At 43.5% G+C, this 15,291-nt stretch overlaps 1 protein-coding gene across 1 annotated transcript in view; it reads right to left on the bottom strand.

Moving 5' to 3' along the window:
• FAM83D (family with sequence similarity 83 member D) overlaps positions 1-15,291 on the bottom strand; it is a 21,187-nt gene that overhangs the window by 790 nt on the left and 5,106 nt on the right. Inside the window, exons 3-5 of the mRNA XM_006755228.1 lie at positions 7,300-7,467; positions 2,548-2,672; positions 16-490 (exon numbers count right to left, since the gene is read on the bottom strand). Of these exons, the coding sequence (XP_006755291.1) occupies positions 16-490; positions 2,548-2,672; positions 7,300-7,467 (768 nt within the window). The remainder of the gene's footprint in view (positions 1-15; positions 491-2,547; positions 2,673-7,299; positions 7,468-15,291) is intronic.

Genomic DNA, 15,291 nt, shown 5'->3' with positions numbered 1-15,291 from the left:
TGTTTGGGTCCCAGCATTAGTTATGGCAGTGCTGGTTTGTGTTCCCGAGTCACTCACGCGCACCACTGGCACCTCCTCTCCTGGCTCTGTCTGAGTGGCGGCATCAGTCACCTTTCCACCTTCTGGTTCTTCCTTGTGGCTGTTAAAGTAGTCTTCCTCACTGATGGTGGAAGACTCAGAGTCGTGGCGCCTGGCCTCTGCCCTGGCCTTGGTGGGTGCCCCACATAGCAGCTCGGCCTTCTCGGGGGTGCTTGAGAGCCTAGCCAGCCGCTGCCGCAGCAGATTGCCCAATGTGAGCTCCTTGGACGATGGTTTCCGGTCAACTAGATGGTCAAACTTGACGCTGATCTGGAAGCTGGACAGGAGTTTGGAGCTGATGGGCTTTGATTGTGCATACAGGATTCGGAACTCCAGATCAAAGTGTTCAACCACTTGGCCGGACAGAATGACCAAATTACTGCTATTTAATTTGCCATCTGTCCATGTAAAACTTGAAGATTAAAAACAAACAGACACTGGTAAGAATAAGCAACTTTAGTCTTTTCTTATGTCAATCTGAGTAATAAAGCCCAGATATCCTGCTACATCAGATTCATAACTCTGATGACAGCATACTTATCATGTAGTTTAAATTCAGCCTTAACACAGGCATATGACATATATAGGTTAACATAAAAGTTAAAAGACCAACTGTTTAACCAACACACTACAACCTACACACCCTCAACCTCAGTTTTTAAAAACTAGAAAGGATTTCTAAAATATTTGGCCAGTGCCCTAATTTTCAAAGTGAGGAAACGGCTAGTGGTTTCATAGAAGGAAACTGTGGTGGACCCAAGACCAGGCCCAGTCCTTAAGTATGGCCAGTGCAGTGCTGTTATTCTAACCATGATGCTGTTGTTGAAAGCACATTCAGAGCTGAGTAGGCCATGTGCCCCTGACTGTCTAGCAATCCTCCTCCTTACTCTGGTGACAGAACCCACCTCTATCCTTGCCAAGAAGGTCTTCATTTATGCGCCTCTCCAATTACAAGAGCACATTACCAGGATGGCCAGACTATCCTATCCCCTTGGATACGGGGAGCTACCCAGGGTGGACATGTGACCCACCTCAGGCCAAGTAATTTTTCAAGGATTAAAAGCAGTGCTGAGAGAAATAAAGTCTCTCTCTTTGGGGGACAGCTATGAAAGGCCGCATGAGAAAGCCTACATCTATGCCTTCAAATGGAGAGCTGACTGAGACTAAAGACCAACTGGAGAAAAGAAGAACCAGAAGGCAGTGTTCAGATAAATGGATGGCCTCTAGGTCAAAAAGAGCTGAAAACCTTTCAACATTTCTAAGTCATAGGAGTCAAAAAATTCCATCTGCATAGTTTGAGTTAGCTTTCTGCACTTGCAATCACCCCACTGCGAGAGGACAGTCTTTTGAAAACCCTCAATGAGATCACCTATCTATCCCAGATTATAAAAATGTCTGTAACAAATGAAAGCTATCATCTTCATCCTCAATGGTAGCATACTGCATCTGTAGTGGGTAGTTTTTATATTTTAGAATAGCCAAAAACCAGTTGAGCTAAGTCTGGCTAATACAGATCAAACCTACTTTGGGTGAAAAATCTACATTCCTCCAGTTATTTAAAAATTTCTTATGAAAGGAAGTTTCAGGAAGAGTGACTTTTTCCCCAGCACTGAAGGGACTGTTTGAGAAGAAAGGCATCAAGGCTTTCTTCATCTTACCGCCTTCATCGTCCACAAATCTTTCCACCTTTACCCAGAGCTGACACATAATTATCACTCAGGAATGTGTTTCTTCAAAAATGAGTTTTTCATTTTTAAACTCTACAGACACACCTCATGCACCCCATCAGACGATCAAATGCAGAGCTGGCCAAACATTGAAGCCGCAGGAGAAAAAACAGCATGTCTTAACTTCTGGAGATTAGTGTTAACCATTCATTACCCCCACCCTCTATTCAACTTTTCTGCACTCTCCCTTAAGATGCCGTTGCCAATGTGAGACTTCAAAGGTGGAGGCAGAGCATGGATCAGTACTTTCTAAAGCACAAGATTACAAGCCTTGAAGCAAGGTCAAGGAGTTACGTGTAAGCTGACAGCGTCAGCTCTGCCCTCTACTCTGATGCCCATGGCCGAGACTGCCCTTACCACCAAGTGAGCAGGGACAAGGTGTTCAAAGTACCCAGGAACCAGACTTGAGACTGGTCCTGCCACTGTTATTCCTAATTCATCCACTGTGGGCCTAGCTGTGGCTTGAATCTAAGATTTGCTCGCCGTGGGGTCTCCAGACAAATTTCAACCTCTGCACTTCAGTTCTGTAGACCACAGGGCAGGGGAGATGACCCCAACCTCAACTACCTTCTGTAGGAGGAGGTATTGATTAACCTACTCACATACAGATGCACACATCTCAGAATGCCTGGCCATAAAGCCTGGTGTTGGGGGATGGGAGGGTGAAGAAGCTTCTTCCTTTACATAGCATGCTCCTCCTAAAAAAATTAGATTAATAAGCAATGGCAGGTGGGAAACTTACCTGTAGGAGCCTGTAGCCACTCGAATGCCATCAATCAATGTGAACTTTTCATGAACCTTCCCAACAATTTTAGTTCCTGATCTTGCATAGTAGATATTTCCTGTAATAGTCCGAACTGTCATCAGCTGTTGGCAGGAGAGTGTGGAAAAAAGAAATGAATAATCTAGTGAACAAATGATTAAGACAAGAGGGCTTAGTTTCCAATTCCTAAACAGACAAATTCATTGGCCAATGAATGGTTCACAGTCCCCATTCAGGAGCTCAACTAATGTTGCTTCATATTTAGTCCAGCTTCTCATATGCCCATTTCTTATCTTTATTTTTGAGACCCTTAGTTCATGTGTACATGTACTCTAAAAGAGGGCTCACTTTTTGATGGTACTAAACGATAGAATCTAGGAAATGACTTTTTAAATAAAACATGGGGGATTAAATTATCAAAGGATACACACTAATAATAAGTAACAAAGGTTTAAAGAAGCTAAGTTGATATTTCTCCAATTTTGTCTAATAGAATCACCAGTAAACAACCCATCCTCACCCACACACAACAATGGGTCTAGAGAACATACAATGAGCCTTTTCTAATACAGGACTTGAGGCAGCAAACATTCCTATCACATGTGGCTTAATCAGCAATGTCATATTTCCTACAAGTATGTATTTACCAGAAAAGTACAATGGAGTCACACTGGGGTTATATACTGCATGTATATGAATAATTATCTTTGTAAAATGACACACGTAAATGTATATACAATGGTATATAAACTACTAAGACAACCTGCATTCTTTGGGGCAGATCAGTAACTAAATATTTTTAGAAATCTTACACATTCAAATTAAATGTTTAAGATTTTTGTTTGATTCTCTCATTTACTCTACAAACAAAGAAAGCCCCTATGTACCAGACCTTGAGATAAAAGAGATATAAGGCATGCTTCTTGTGATAAGGTACACTCCTGACCTGCAAGGACTAGATAGGAGAAAAGTAATGAATGATTAAAAAATTATAGCAAGACTAAATCCTCCAGAGAAGTGAAAAATCTATGTCTACACAAAAACCTGTACACAAATATTCATAATATCCATTCATAATATTCATAACAATAAAAGACTGGAAATTATTCTAATGCTTTTCAATGGGTGAACAGTTAAAAAACCATACCATGATACTACTCCGCAATTAAAAGAAACAAACTATTGGATACACACAACAATTTGGATGGATCTCAAGGGCTTTATGCTGAGGGAAAAAAGCCAATATCAAAAGGTCAGATACTACATGGTTCCATTTATGTAACATTCCCTAAATGATAAAATTATAGAGATGGGGAACAAGTAGTGATTTCCAGGGTTAAACATGGTAGGAGGACGGTAGAGAGGGGAGTGGATGTGGATGTAACTATAAAGGTGTAGCATGAGGGAGATCTCAATGGTACAGAATAGCTATATATCTTGGAGGTAGTGCTCATATGTACACGTGACAAAATGGCACAGAACTATAGACACACACTGTACCCATGTCCATTTCCATCTTTTGCTATTGTACTATAAGTTACATAACCATTGGGGGAAATTGGGGGAAGGATCCATGGAAACTTCTGTATTATCTGCAATTCCTAGGAATCTATCACTTCAAAAATAAAAACAAAAGGCAAACCAAAGAAAACTATGGCAACACATAACATCATTTCAATGGTATTCTTACCAAAATGCATGATCTGAATTTAACCATGAGGAAGCATCAGAAACCTAAATTCTACAGAAAACTGGCTAATGTTCTTCAAAAGTATCAAGACCCTAAAAGACAAAGAAGGAGGAACAGTTCAGGATGAGAAGAAGCAAAGGAGACACGACAACTATATGCCAGATATGATCCTGGATTGAATCCTAGACAAGAAAAAGGACTTCCATGGAATGATTAGTGAATTTTGAGATCTTTAGCTCAGATAATATAGGGCGTCCCAAAATTCACGCAAGATTTGAATTTTGCGAGAGCATTAATAACAACAACAAATAAAAGCCTAATTTTACTTGGTTTATTGAATCAGATTCTAATATCTGTTGCCCTTTGATTTCAATCCCTTCAATTTGATAAGCATTACCAAGTACCAATTATGGCCCAGGAACAGGGACAATGAAGACCAGTGAATACCACAGCTTTGCGTATGTGCCAGCAAAGCCGTGGGGGCCATTTACCTGATGTGCTATTCCATACAAAACCCTATACTGTATACTTTATGAATCAATAAAAAATTTACAATTTTTAATTATAAACCTGTTTTCTATCAAAATTACTTCTTGTGTGAATTTTGGGAGACCCTATAGTATTATATCGTTTATTTCTTGATTTTTTCAAATTTGTACTGAGATTTGTAAGATGTTAACATTTAGAGAACTTGGGCTACAAATATTCATGAGTTTCTTATATTGTTTTTGTGACTCCTTTGTAAATCATAAATTGTTTTAAAATGGAAATTAATTTTTTAAAAAAGCTAGTAACTTCCACAAAGGTACATATGGAGTGGCAGGGGAGGGCTTCCTGGAGAAGGTAATGACTCCTAAGCAGAGCTTCAAAGGATCAACATATAATAAAAAGCATAAAAAATATCACTATGGGCAAATTTAGGCCTGATTTTGTGCATCTTTTCTCTTTGGCCCTTATATCAGAATGTTTTACAGGCCTCTGTGATTGTGGCCAAAGCACTTTTAAGGCCTATACACAAATGTGTGACCAAGTTCCTACAGACGGGACACCCAACATCTGAACCAGTTGTAGAGCCAGGGCGTAGGGGAGGAAGGCAGCCCTAACTTGGTGAGGGCACATGTTCACCAGAATAGACACACCGGGTGTGAGAAGCAGCCAGCAAAGATGGTGCTTCCCTAGGAAAGTAGGAAGGAGTTAAGATATGATGAAAATTGGGGAGGCCAGAGGTACAGACCTCCTTTCAACTCCTCCTGCAGACATAAAAGACAACCATAAAGACACCAACCAGCACTGGGCAACTGAGTAGGCAGACAGTACTCCTAGATTTCTGCCAAGTAGATGAATCACAGACAATCACTTGACCAAAGTGGTGACCAGATCTAATCTGTGATTTTCCTGATGATAACATACCACCTTAATTACAGAACGAGTGCCTTGAAATTAAACACTGACGCCTTCAATGTCCTCACATGGCTCTCTGTGAGCAGTCATAGATGAACACTTGGCTACAGGACAATCTACTTTTCCATGCCTGATTTGCATATTTCTTGGGTTGACCTGATCTCATTTTTCATTTGACTGTTGGGTCACATGGCTGGTTCATTCCTTGGGTCTCCAGGCTACAATCCTACCTCCACCATGATTTGCTTTGTAGCATTAACAAGTTGAAAATTACCTAATTAAACCCAATCCTCGGTTTCCTCATTAGGGAAAACAACCAACAAGAACTCTGTGGGGGACGTTAAATAGCTAAAATTTTGCAAAACCAAATTGCTTGGTAAAAACAAGGCAGCAGCCCTGACCGGTTTGGCTCAGTGGATAGAGCAGACTGAAAGGTCCTGGTTTGGATTCTGGTCAAGGGCATGTACCTTGGTTGCAGGCACATCCCCAGTGGGCAGTGTGCAGGAGGCAACTGATCGATGTTTCTCTCTCATCGATGTTTCTAACTCTCTATCCTTCTTCCTTCCTCTCTGTAAAAAATCAATAAAATATATTTTTTTAAAAAGATTCAATCCTTTTAAAAAAAACAAGGCAGCAACTGTATGTCCATATGCAATTACCCATATTTTTTTGTTCATTCTGCTGAATGTTTTATTTCCAGTACCTAGAATAGCTCATAGTAGGTGCACATAGGCAATGAACTAAGTTGATAAATTAAATTCTGAAGCTCACAGGTTAAGTTGATTAAAAATAAAAGAAGAATGGTGTAATAAATGTGACTATTTTTCTTGCCTCTTTCCACTAAAGAGAGCAAGCTAGCTAAGTTGTACCACCTTAGATTTTTTTTTAATTTTTTTAATTTGTATTGATTTCAGAGAGGGAGAGAGATAGAAACATCAATGATGAGAGAGAATCATCGATTGGCTGCCTCCTGCACGCCCCCCATCGGGGATTGAGCCTGCAACCCAGGCATGTGCCCTTGACAGGAATCCACCCCGGGACCCTTCAGTCTGCAGGCCGACTCTCTATCCACTGACCCAAACCAGCCAGGGCTAACCTTAGATTTAAATACAGTCATGCTCAGAGCAAAGGCCATAAAAGGCCTAATTTTATAATGAGACATGAGAGACACCACAGGACAGTGATGGTAGATGGGGAGTCAAACCCCAGTCCCACTAACTTTCCAGTTGTAGACACTGGTTTCTCTGTGTCACCCCTTCCTGCCACTTACTCGATAAGGCTTCTGTGAGGATTAAAATGACTAACATTTGTCAAGAGCCCAGGCCAGTGCCCAGTACACCATAAACGTGGTCATTATGATTAAAATGAGAACCTACCAACACTACAGTCAAAAGCAGCAGCATCCAAGGCAGCCTCTTGACGTGAACAGTCAGGCTCCTAGTTAGGAGGCAGCATGATGGGAGGGAGGGACAATGACTTGAATCCTGACTGTCGTTTCTTTTCTGTGAGACTTCAGGCAAATCAATCACCTTGCTCATGGCCTCAGTTCCCTCTCTTATAAGGGGGATACCACTGCTGACCGCTATGTAGATAGGTCCTATTTTTGATTGTGATTAAATCAGACACAGTGTAACACAAACCTTTTCTTGTTCAGGATGAACTTTCAGGTCCATACACATATCCAAAAACTGAGAGAGTAGAGCTTGGTCCAGAAGGATGTATACAGCAACTCCCTGTTTCCGACATATTTCCTGCAGATCTCTGAAGATGTCGATGTCTGTGAATACATCCATCACCACGGCAATCACCTACAGGGTCGGGTGAGGAAAGGCAAGCTGTCAGCTCGTACCACCACCATCTGCAGCTCCTTGTCCAGGCTCTGGACCCTATCTCATAGCTGGGAAAGGATCCCCATGCTATGACATCCTTTCTTCTCCTTCTGCAGTATTGATTTTCCCCTCACTGTGGACTCCCCTCCATCTCCAAAGACACTGTTGTCACTGTATCCTACAAATCTGGACTTGGCCTAGCTAACCCTCCCAACTGCTTCCTAGCCACTCCCCTCCACACTGGCTAATTTCTCAGAAACATACGTTAATCCACTACCCTGACCTCCTATGATCCTGTTCCATTCAACTTCTTTTACTAAACCCCCTTCCCATCCTATAGGCTCAGCTCAGACCAGCAAGCTGTCTAGATTCTGTGGCTAACACACCATTCTCTTAGGCCTGATGCTTCCACACTGGCTTCAGTTTCCCGTCTGTAAAAGTAAACAAAACCTTAGATTCTCTGAGCCCCTTCTGGGTGTAGCATTCTCTAAGTCTGTGATTTTGAGTATTGTCTGATTTTGGATCATAAGCTCTGAGTTTTTGTTACAACTGAGACAGGCCCACCCCATCCACCACCAACTCAGAGCTTGGAAATGACCATACCAGGCAAGCAGATCCTCCCACTTGTGCCTCTAACACTGATACCAAATCTTCATAATGTTCTACTCCCTCCACTAGTCAGGATCCAACCAAATGGCTCCCACAGCACTAGTCTCCCCTCTTTAATAAGTGGTCTCTAGTTCTTGATTATCTTGATTATCTATCTGTCCACAGTATACATCACAAGAACAGGAATATGGAAATATATCCTAAGGATTCTGTCCTGAAGCTTGACCAGTCCTTTCTTCTCCCCATTAGACTACAGTTAAGAGATGCCTCAGTCAGGTATCTTTGGGAAAATTACAGCTGTTTCCACTGTCTGTATCCTTGGCTGCAAAATAGGTTTGTAGTGAGAACTAAATTATTATGTTACATGAAATGCAAGGCACAAAAGGTCTTTTTAAGTGTCTGTTCATTGAATCACTTTACTAGTCCAGAGTTTGAGTTATCCAGACAGTTCAACACAGGGAGGCATCTGCCAGCTCCCGGCTTTCCTTGCTAAAGACAGACTGCTCCAGACACAAAGCCTCTAATCATACCCTTTGCAGGTTTAAACCATGGCCCTCAGCTAACTCCTGGCAGGGCCATGGGGATGTAAAACATCCAGGCTTAGAAACAAGTCCTTGCAAATGGAGTCATAAGTGGGGGGTGTAAGCTAAGAAAACTGTCCCCCGAAGCCAAGGCTTGGAGCCTTTTACAGTCTGTGGCTATGAGGGCTTCTCTCTCCCCCCAACCGCAACAGTAAAAACGTCTTTTTGAATCACGTTAACTCTTTGTTTTGAACTTTAAAGTATTTACAGGTCTCATCTGAACAGGACTGATTCAATCTCTGGCCCGAGAGGACTCAGGGTAGTACCTAACAATATTTACCCCTTAAGTACTTAGTGGGTAGGGGAAGAGGTTAAAGAAGTGCAGAGACAGAAAGGCAATTTTGCTATCTTTCTCCAACACCCAGAGTCTCATCTACCAGGAGGGAGGGGCCTTGAAATGCCAGCTCCTGGGAAGTCACTGCTACGAGAGAATCTGGAAAGATCAATTTATCTCTCTGGCTGCTTCTCCCCATTCCCTCCCTCCCCAATTTTTGTTTTTAACTTTATTTTTATTGCTGACACTATTACAGATGTACCCATTTCCCACCCTTTGCACACCTCCACGCAGCCCCCGAATCTTCCCCAATCTGGATGAAACCCCACCTGTGAGCTATTCCTGGTAAAGGGTACAGTGAAACCCACTGGGCACATTAATTTAAAAAATAAAGAGTTTTTTCTGAATTGGTGGCATCTTCAGAAGTCTATATCCTCTGATGGGTTTTATACATCCTATCTGGAGTTGTATCTACCCCATTCATTGAGGTCACATAGCAATGGTTAAAAGGCAGAAAAATCCTGGGCACACAAATCCCAGCTCTGTGGTTTACTAGTTGTGTGGCCCTGGGCAAACTGCTCAATGTCTTTGAGCCTCGTTTTTCTCCTCTGGAAGATATGGATAATATTGACATCTATGTCAAAGGGCTGTTTGTGAGGATTAAATGAGACAAAGCCTTGAAACTTTGTTCAATTATTCAGCCAGCACCCCTTCAGAGTCTACTGCGAGCTGAATCCTTGTACTAGGCAGAAAGGTGGCTGTAAAGAATTTGACCTAGACACAACTTATCTGCAAAGAGAGGACATGGGATGCAGGGAAGAAAAAGGATATGTACTGTTGGAGGCAATGAGATGAGGGGACACTATGGAGAGCAGGGACAGTACAGCATCTGCCCTGCAGCGGTGGACGCACCACAGCACTCACTGTTTACCAAACAAGAGCAGAGGAAGATCCCTGGAGGAGAGGGCACTTGAGCTGAATCACAAATAAGGAAAAGATTCGGACAGGGGAAAAGTGAAGGGGAGGACATTCTGGCAGGAAGCCATGTGATGACAGAGGAAGAAGTAGGAAATAATGGGTATGTACCAGTTTGGCTGGCACGTGGAGTATGCACAAAAGGGAGCAACAGGACATGACTGAGAGATAGGTCAATGAGCAAGGTCACAGAAGGCCTTGAATGCCAACCAAGAAATCAGTATCACACAGGCAGTGGAGGGAAAGGGGGTTAAGAAGAGTAATAAGTTCAAAGTGAAGACCCCAAGTGACGGAAGAGGCTGATGCTGGGAGAAAGGAAGGGGTAGGCTGGAGATCTGGCCCCACCTCCTCCAACACAGGTCCATGTACCCAAGTGCCCACAACACAGCAGGCACTCAGATACCTTTAGGTTCAGGAACACTTTATTTTTTAAATGTGATAGAGGTTTTGATGATGGAAGCAATGAGGATTAAAGCGGAAAGGGGCCATGGGAGAGCCAAGCAATGGAGTACATGGACTGCAGGAGGAAAGAAGAGGGAAGGAAGAGTGGGAAGAGGCAGAGGAAGATTCAGGTTTACACAAACAGAAAAAGAAAGAAGCTTGAGAGAGAAGCTTCAAAACCGGCAGTAAAACCTTCATAGGGAGGTTCTATATGCACAGGTGTAAGAATGAGAGTAAAGCTCACAAGAGAAAGCTGGAGGAAGACAGGTACCTGCTTGCTTCTCTTATATCCCACTATTCCTTTAAACATCCAGTGAGCCAACCATAAGCTTGGCATGGCACTGGGCTTTGAGGACCTAGGGTTGTCAATCAATGTCCTCAAGAAACCCTACTACTGAGGGACACAGGAGATGAGCCAGGGTTAAGACAGTGTGATGGGGCCAATGGACATGCACCAAGGAAGCCAGCCCAGCTGGCGAGGTTAGAGAAGGTTGAGAACTGCTGGAAGCAGGCACTCAGAAGCAAGGCCGTTAGTAGAAATCACCTGCCAAACAGAATTTAGATTCACAATTCCATAAGACAACTGTACGAACAACAGCTTTGTTAGGTTTCACTGTTTGCTTTTAAAACCTCAACCCTTCCTGTGTGTACTGAAAATAACTGGTTTGAATGCTGGTCCGCAGCACCCACAGGGTATTCGGAGGATAGATGGAGGCATGTCTTCCTGACTCCCCTGTACCCTTACTAGAGCAGGACTCCTTTTTAAAGTATGTTTTTATTGATTTTTTATAGAAAGAGGAAGGGAGGAGAAAAGATAGGAAACATTGATGATAGAGAAACATAGATCAGCTGCCTCCTGCACACCCTCTACTGTGGATCAAGCCCACAACCTGGGCATATGCCCCGACAAAGAATAGAACCAGTGACCTCTATGGTGCATGGGACAACGCTCAATCCACTGAGTCATGCCAGCTGGGCTAGAGCAGGACTCAAGACTTCTGTAGAAGGAACAGCCCTCTACATTTAAGCAATCAGTAGGAAATCCCTCCTTCCTTTCTTCCTTCAAGACCGAAGCCCTGCTCCCCTATACTCTCCCTCCTCAGCACCACCAGTCCCCATGCAATCAAGCTCTGCAGGGTAGAACTAGACCTGGGGCTTCTCAAATCTCTGAGGGAACAGTCTCTTCAGTGAGCTGAGCAATGACCTGGACTCATTCACCAGCCAGCCAAGTGCCTGCTTTCCAAGGCCAGACACATCTCCTAGGTGTTGGTGTTCATGCTGCAGGGCCCCAAAAGTACATCTTGACAGAGGCATAGAAGCCAGCCACTGCTCCCTCCCTGAGGAATAATTTAGGGATGGACAAAGGAGAGACATCAGGAAGGCGGGCATCCCATGGCCATCAAGTGCCTGCACGGTCACTGTGGGCCCTGCCCTGTCCCTCTGCTGCATAGAGCCTGCCCACTTTCTTAGGGCTAGAAACTCTCTAAGTGTTGACTTTTGAGAGTCTATTCCAGTGTCAACACCCACCTGAAATTCACTGCAAATCAGTCATGCCTGGTACCCCATACTGTTCCTACACTTCCTCAGCCACATCTGGAGCAGCCACACCTGTGTCAATCCCACATCATCAGCTGACAAAACCACAAGCCTTACTTCACCCTACCAACTATCCCTTGCTGATCTATACCAAGGGACTTGGTGGTCCACACAGTTAGAGTCACAGTCTCAGGTATTCTTGGTCTTTAGGAAGGGCAAAACCCTGTTTATGCTACTTTTCACATAAAACCGGAATCTTTTCTACCTGTCTTCTTGCACAAAAGCTCTACAAGATATCTAAAGATTTCAAAACCCCATTAATTGTTATCCCCAATTTACAAATGAGAAAAATAAAGCTTGGAGAGGTTAGGTAACTCATTCAAAGTGACACACTTAAGCAAATGCAGGAGCTGGAATTTCCGCCCCGGTCTGTGTGACTCCAGAGCTGTGTGGTAAAGTGTTACACTAAATACAGTGGGGCCTTGACTTACGAGTGTCCTGACTAACGAGGTTTTTTTTTTGAGATACGAGCCCTCTCTCGGCCGATTCTTTGCTTTGAGTTGCAAGCTCAAAAAAATTCGGGTTACGAACCAGCTTCAGATACCCCACCACTAGTTGGCGCAGCGAAAGTCACGGTGATTTGACATACGAGTAATTTGAGTTATGAGCTCCGTCAAGAAATGAATTAAACTCGTAAGTCAAGGCCCCACTGTATTACTCCCAAGGAGTCTAGTAATGTTCAGCCTGCAAATGACTGAGAGCCTGGACTAATCCTGAAAGGATCAGTGAAGTACCTGGGATCAAGCCCACCACAGAGGGTGATTACAAATAACATGCAATAAATCAGAGCAAACACTAAGGAAACTTGGAACTCCCTAGACAGTGGGCACCTTTTCTCTGAAGGTGGTCCTGCTAATTCCAAAAGGACTAAATCAGGATGTCTTGGGAAACAAAGATATTATGTGAACAGGCTATAGAATTAAACCTGGATATGGATCCTGGATCTTCCACTTTCAAGCACCATGTACCCTCTAGCAAGTTACTTAAGGTGCAAATAATACTGTCTATATGTTATAGTGTTTGAGGGTTCAGTCAATGAGGGAATTCATGTCAACATTTGACAGTTCCTGGCATAAAGCCCTCCTATGGCAGCTAATGTTTAGTCCCAATTCTGCCACTATTTCTTGGCCAAGTCATTCTACCCGAGCTGCCTCCTCAAACATGGCCCCTTCCAGCCCTAGTCTGATTCATGCGCCCTCAATGGGCTGGGCTGGGAGCTGACCCAGCACATGAGCAACCTCAAGGGGCCACTCAGTCATTCCAGTTCTCATTCCAGTTCTTCCTCTGCGTGAAGCAGGATGTTTGTGTCAATCACCCCTTCCCACTGCACCTCAGTTTCCCTCCCTTCCCACCCATAGTCATAAAGCAAGGACACGCGTGCAACATGCTTGGAATTCTACCAAAGTTCTATACACATTCAAAGATGCGTCAACCTATCCTGTGGTCAACACAGCCTGCCTGATGAATTCCTCACATTGACCACATGACACCTAAAGTCAATTTCCTTCGACCCCCAAGGGCACCAGCCACTTCTTCTGAAGATACTCTTGCTAAAAAAACAAAAGATAGCCTTAGCCGGTTTGGCTCAGTGGGTAGAGCGTTGGCCTGCAGACCAAAGAATCCGGGGTCGGATTCCAGTCAAGGGCATGTACCTGGGTTGCAGGCTTCTCCCTGGCCTTTTTACCCTGATCGGGGTGCGTGCAGGAGAGCAATCAATAGATGTGTTTCTCTCACATCAATGTTTGTCTTTCCCTCTCCCACTCTCTCTAAAAAGATCAATGTAAAAATATCCTCCGGTGAGGATTAACAATAAATAAATAAATAAATAAGCAAAAGACGTATATTCTCTCAATGTCTTACAGCTTTATATCCTCCGGTATTTTTATTAATGTCAGAGAGGAAGGGAGAGGTAAAGAGAGATAGAAACATCAATGATGAGAGAGAATCATTGATTGGCTGCCTCCTGCATGCCCCCCACAAGGATCAAGCCGGAAACCTGGGCATATGCCCTGACCAGGAATCGAACTGGCGACCTCTTGGTTCCTGGGTTGACGCTCAACCGCTGAGCTTCACCTGGCTGGGCTTCTTACAGCTTTTTAATACAACAGAAATTCTCTGCTTGTAATTTCTTTTAAAAAGCTTTAAACTATCATATCATCTCCAGGTTTAATAAAAAGAAAACATAAATTTCCATAGCAAAACCTAATTTTGCCTGTGTGTTTTCTCTCTAGATTTCATAGGCTGTTGTTATAAAATTAACAATTCAGATTGGAGTGTTGGTAGAGCCTCCACCTGCAGAGAGTGGCACAGTTCCTTTCCAGAAAGGTAGGGGGAGGTCGCCAGGTTTTCACTGGCCTGTAGAGGGATTGATTATACACAGCTACATTTCCTCTGTACTGTTCCAGCCTGAAGTATACAAGGGGGCTGGGTTTTTAGAAAGGGAAGGAAAACCATCAAGAGGTGTTTATCTCTCTGTCCCTCTCCCTCTGAAGTAAATAAATAAATTAACCAAAAAACAAACATTTAAAAAATACAATATATAGGAATAGATTTTGGAGTAGGTGTGTAAGGGGAAAATTCTATATAGTTCAAAATTACCCTGAAAATTCCTTAGGAAGCAAACATCTGTGCTCTCAAAAAGTCGAAAGCAGCCCAGCCAGCATGGCTCAGTGGTTGAACGTAGACCTATGAACCAGGAGGTCACAGTTCAATTCCCAGTCAGGGCATATGCCTGGGTTTCAGGTTCGATCCCTGATGTGGGATGTGCAGGAAGCAGCCGATCAATGACTCTCTCTCATCATTGATGTTTCTATCTCTCCCTGTCCCTTCCTCTCTGAAATCAATAAAAATATATATTTTTAAAAGTCCAGAAGGCTCAGGCTGCTCGCCCTGGTGGCGACACGATCTTCGGGAAGATCATTTGCAAGGAAATCCCCGCCAAAATCATTTTTGAGGACGACAGCTTGTTGGACATTTAATGATTGTTGGCAAGAAATGTGCTGCTGATCTAGGCCTAAAGAAGGGTTATCACATGGTAGTGAATGAAGGCACAGATGGGGGACAGTCTGTCTACCATGTTCATCTTCATGTTCTTGGAGGTCGGCAGATGAATTGGCCTCCTGGTTAAGCAGGAACCGAAGATGGCGGCATAGGTTAACGCCGGAGATTGCTGCCTTGAACAACCAATTCAAATTAAGCCTGAAACAGGGAACGGACAACATCCAGAACCACAGGAGGGCTGGCTGAGTGGAAATTCTACAACTAGGAGTAAAGAGAATATCATATCCAGACTCAGAGGAGGCGCAGTGCTGAAGTGCACTTCTCAGG

Source organism: Myotis davidii, unplaced genomic scaffold, assembly GCF_000327345.1.
Source record: "Myotis davidii unplaced genomic scaffold, ASM32734v1 scaffold1113, whole genome shotgun sequence".
In the NCBI taxonomy this organism is placed as follows: Eukaryota; Metazoa; Chordata; class Mammalia; order Chiroptera; family Vespertilionidae; genus Myotis; species Myotis davidii.
Note: the sequence above shows the minus strand (reverse complement) of the source record. Positions and strands in the feature narration are given on the sequence as shown.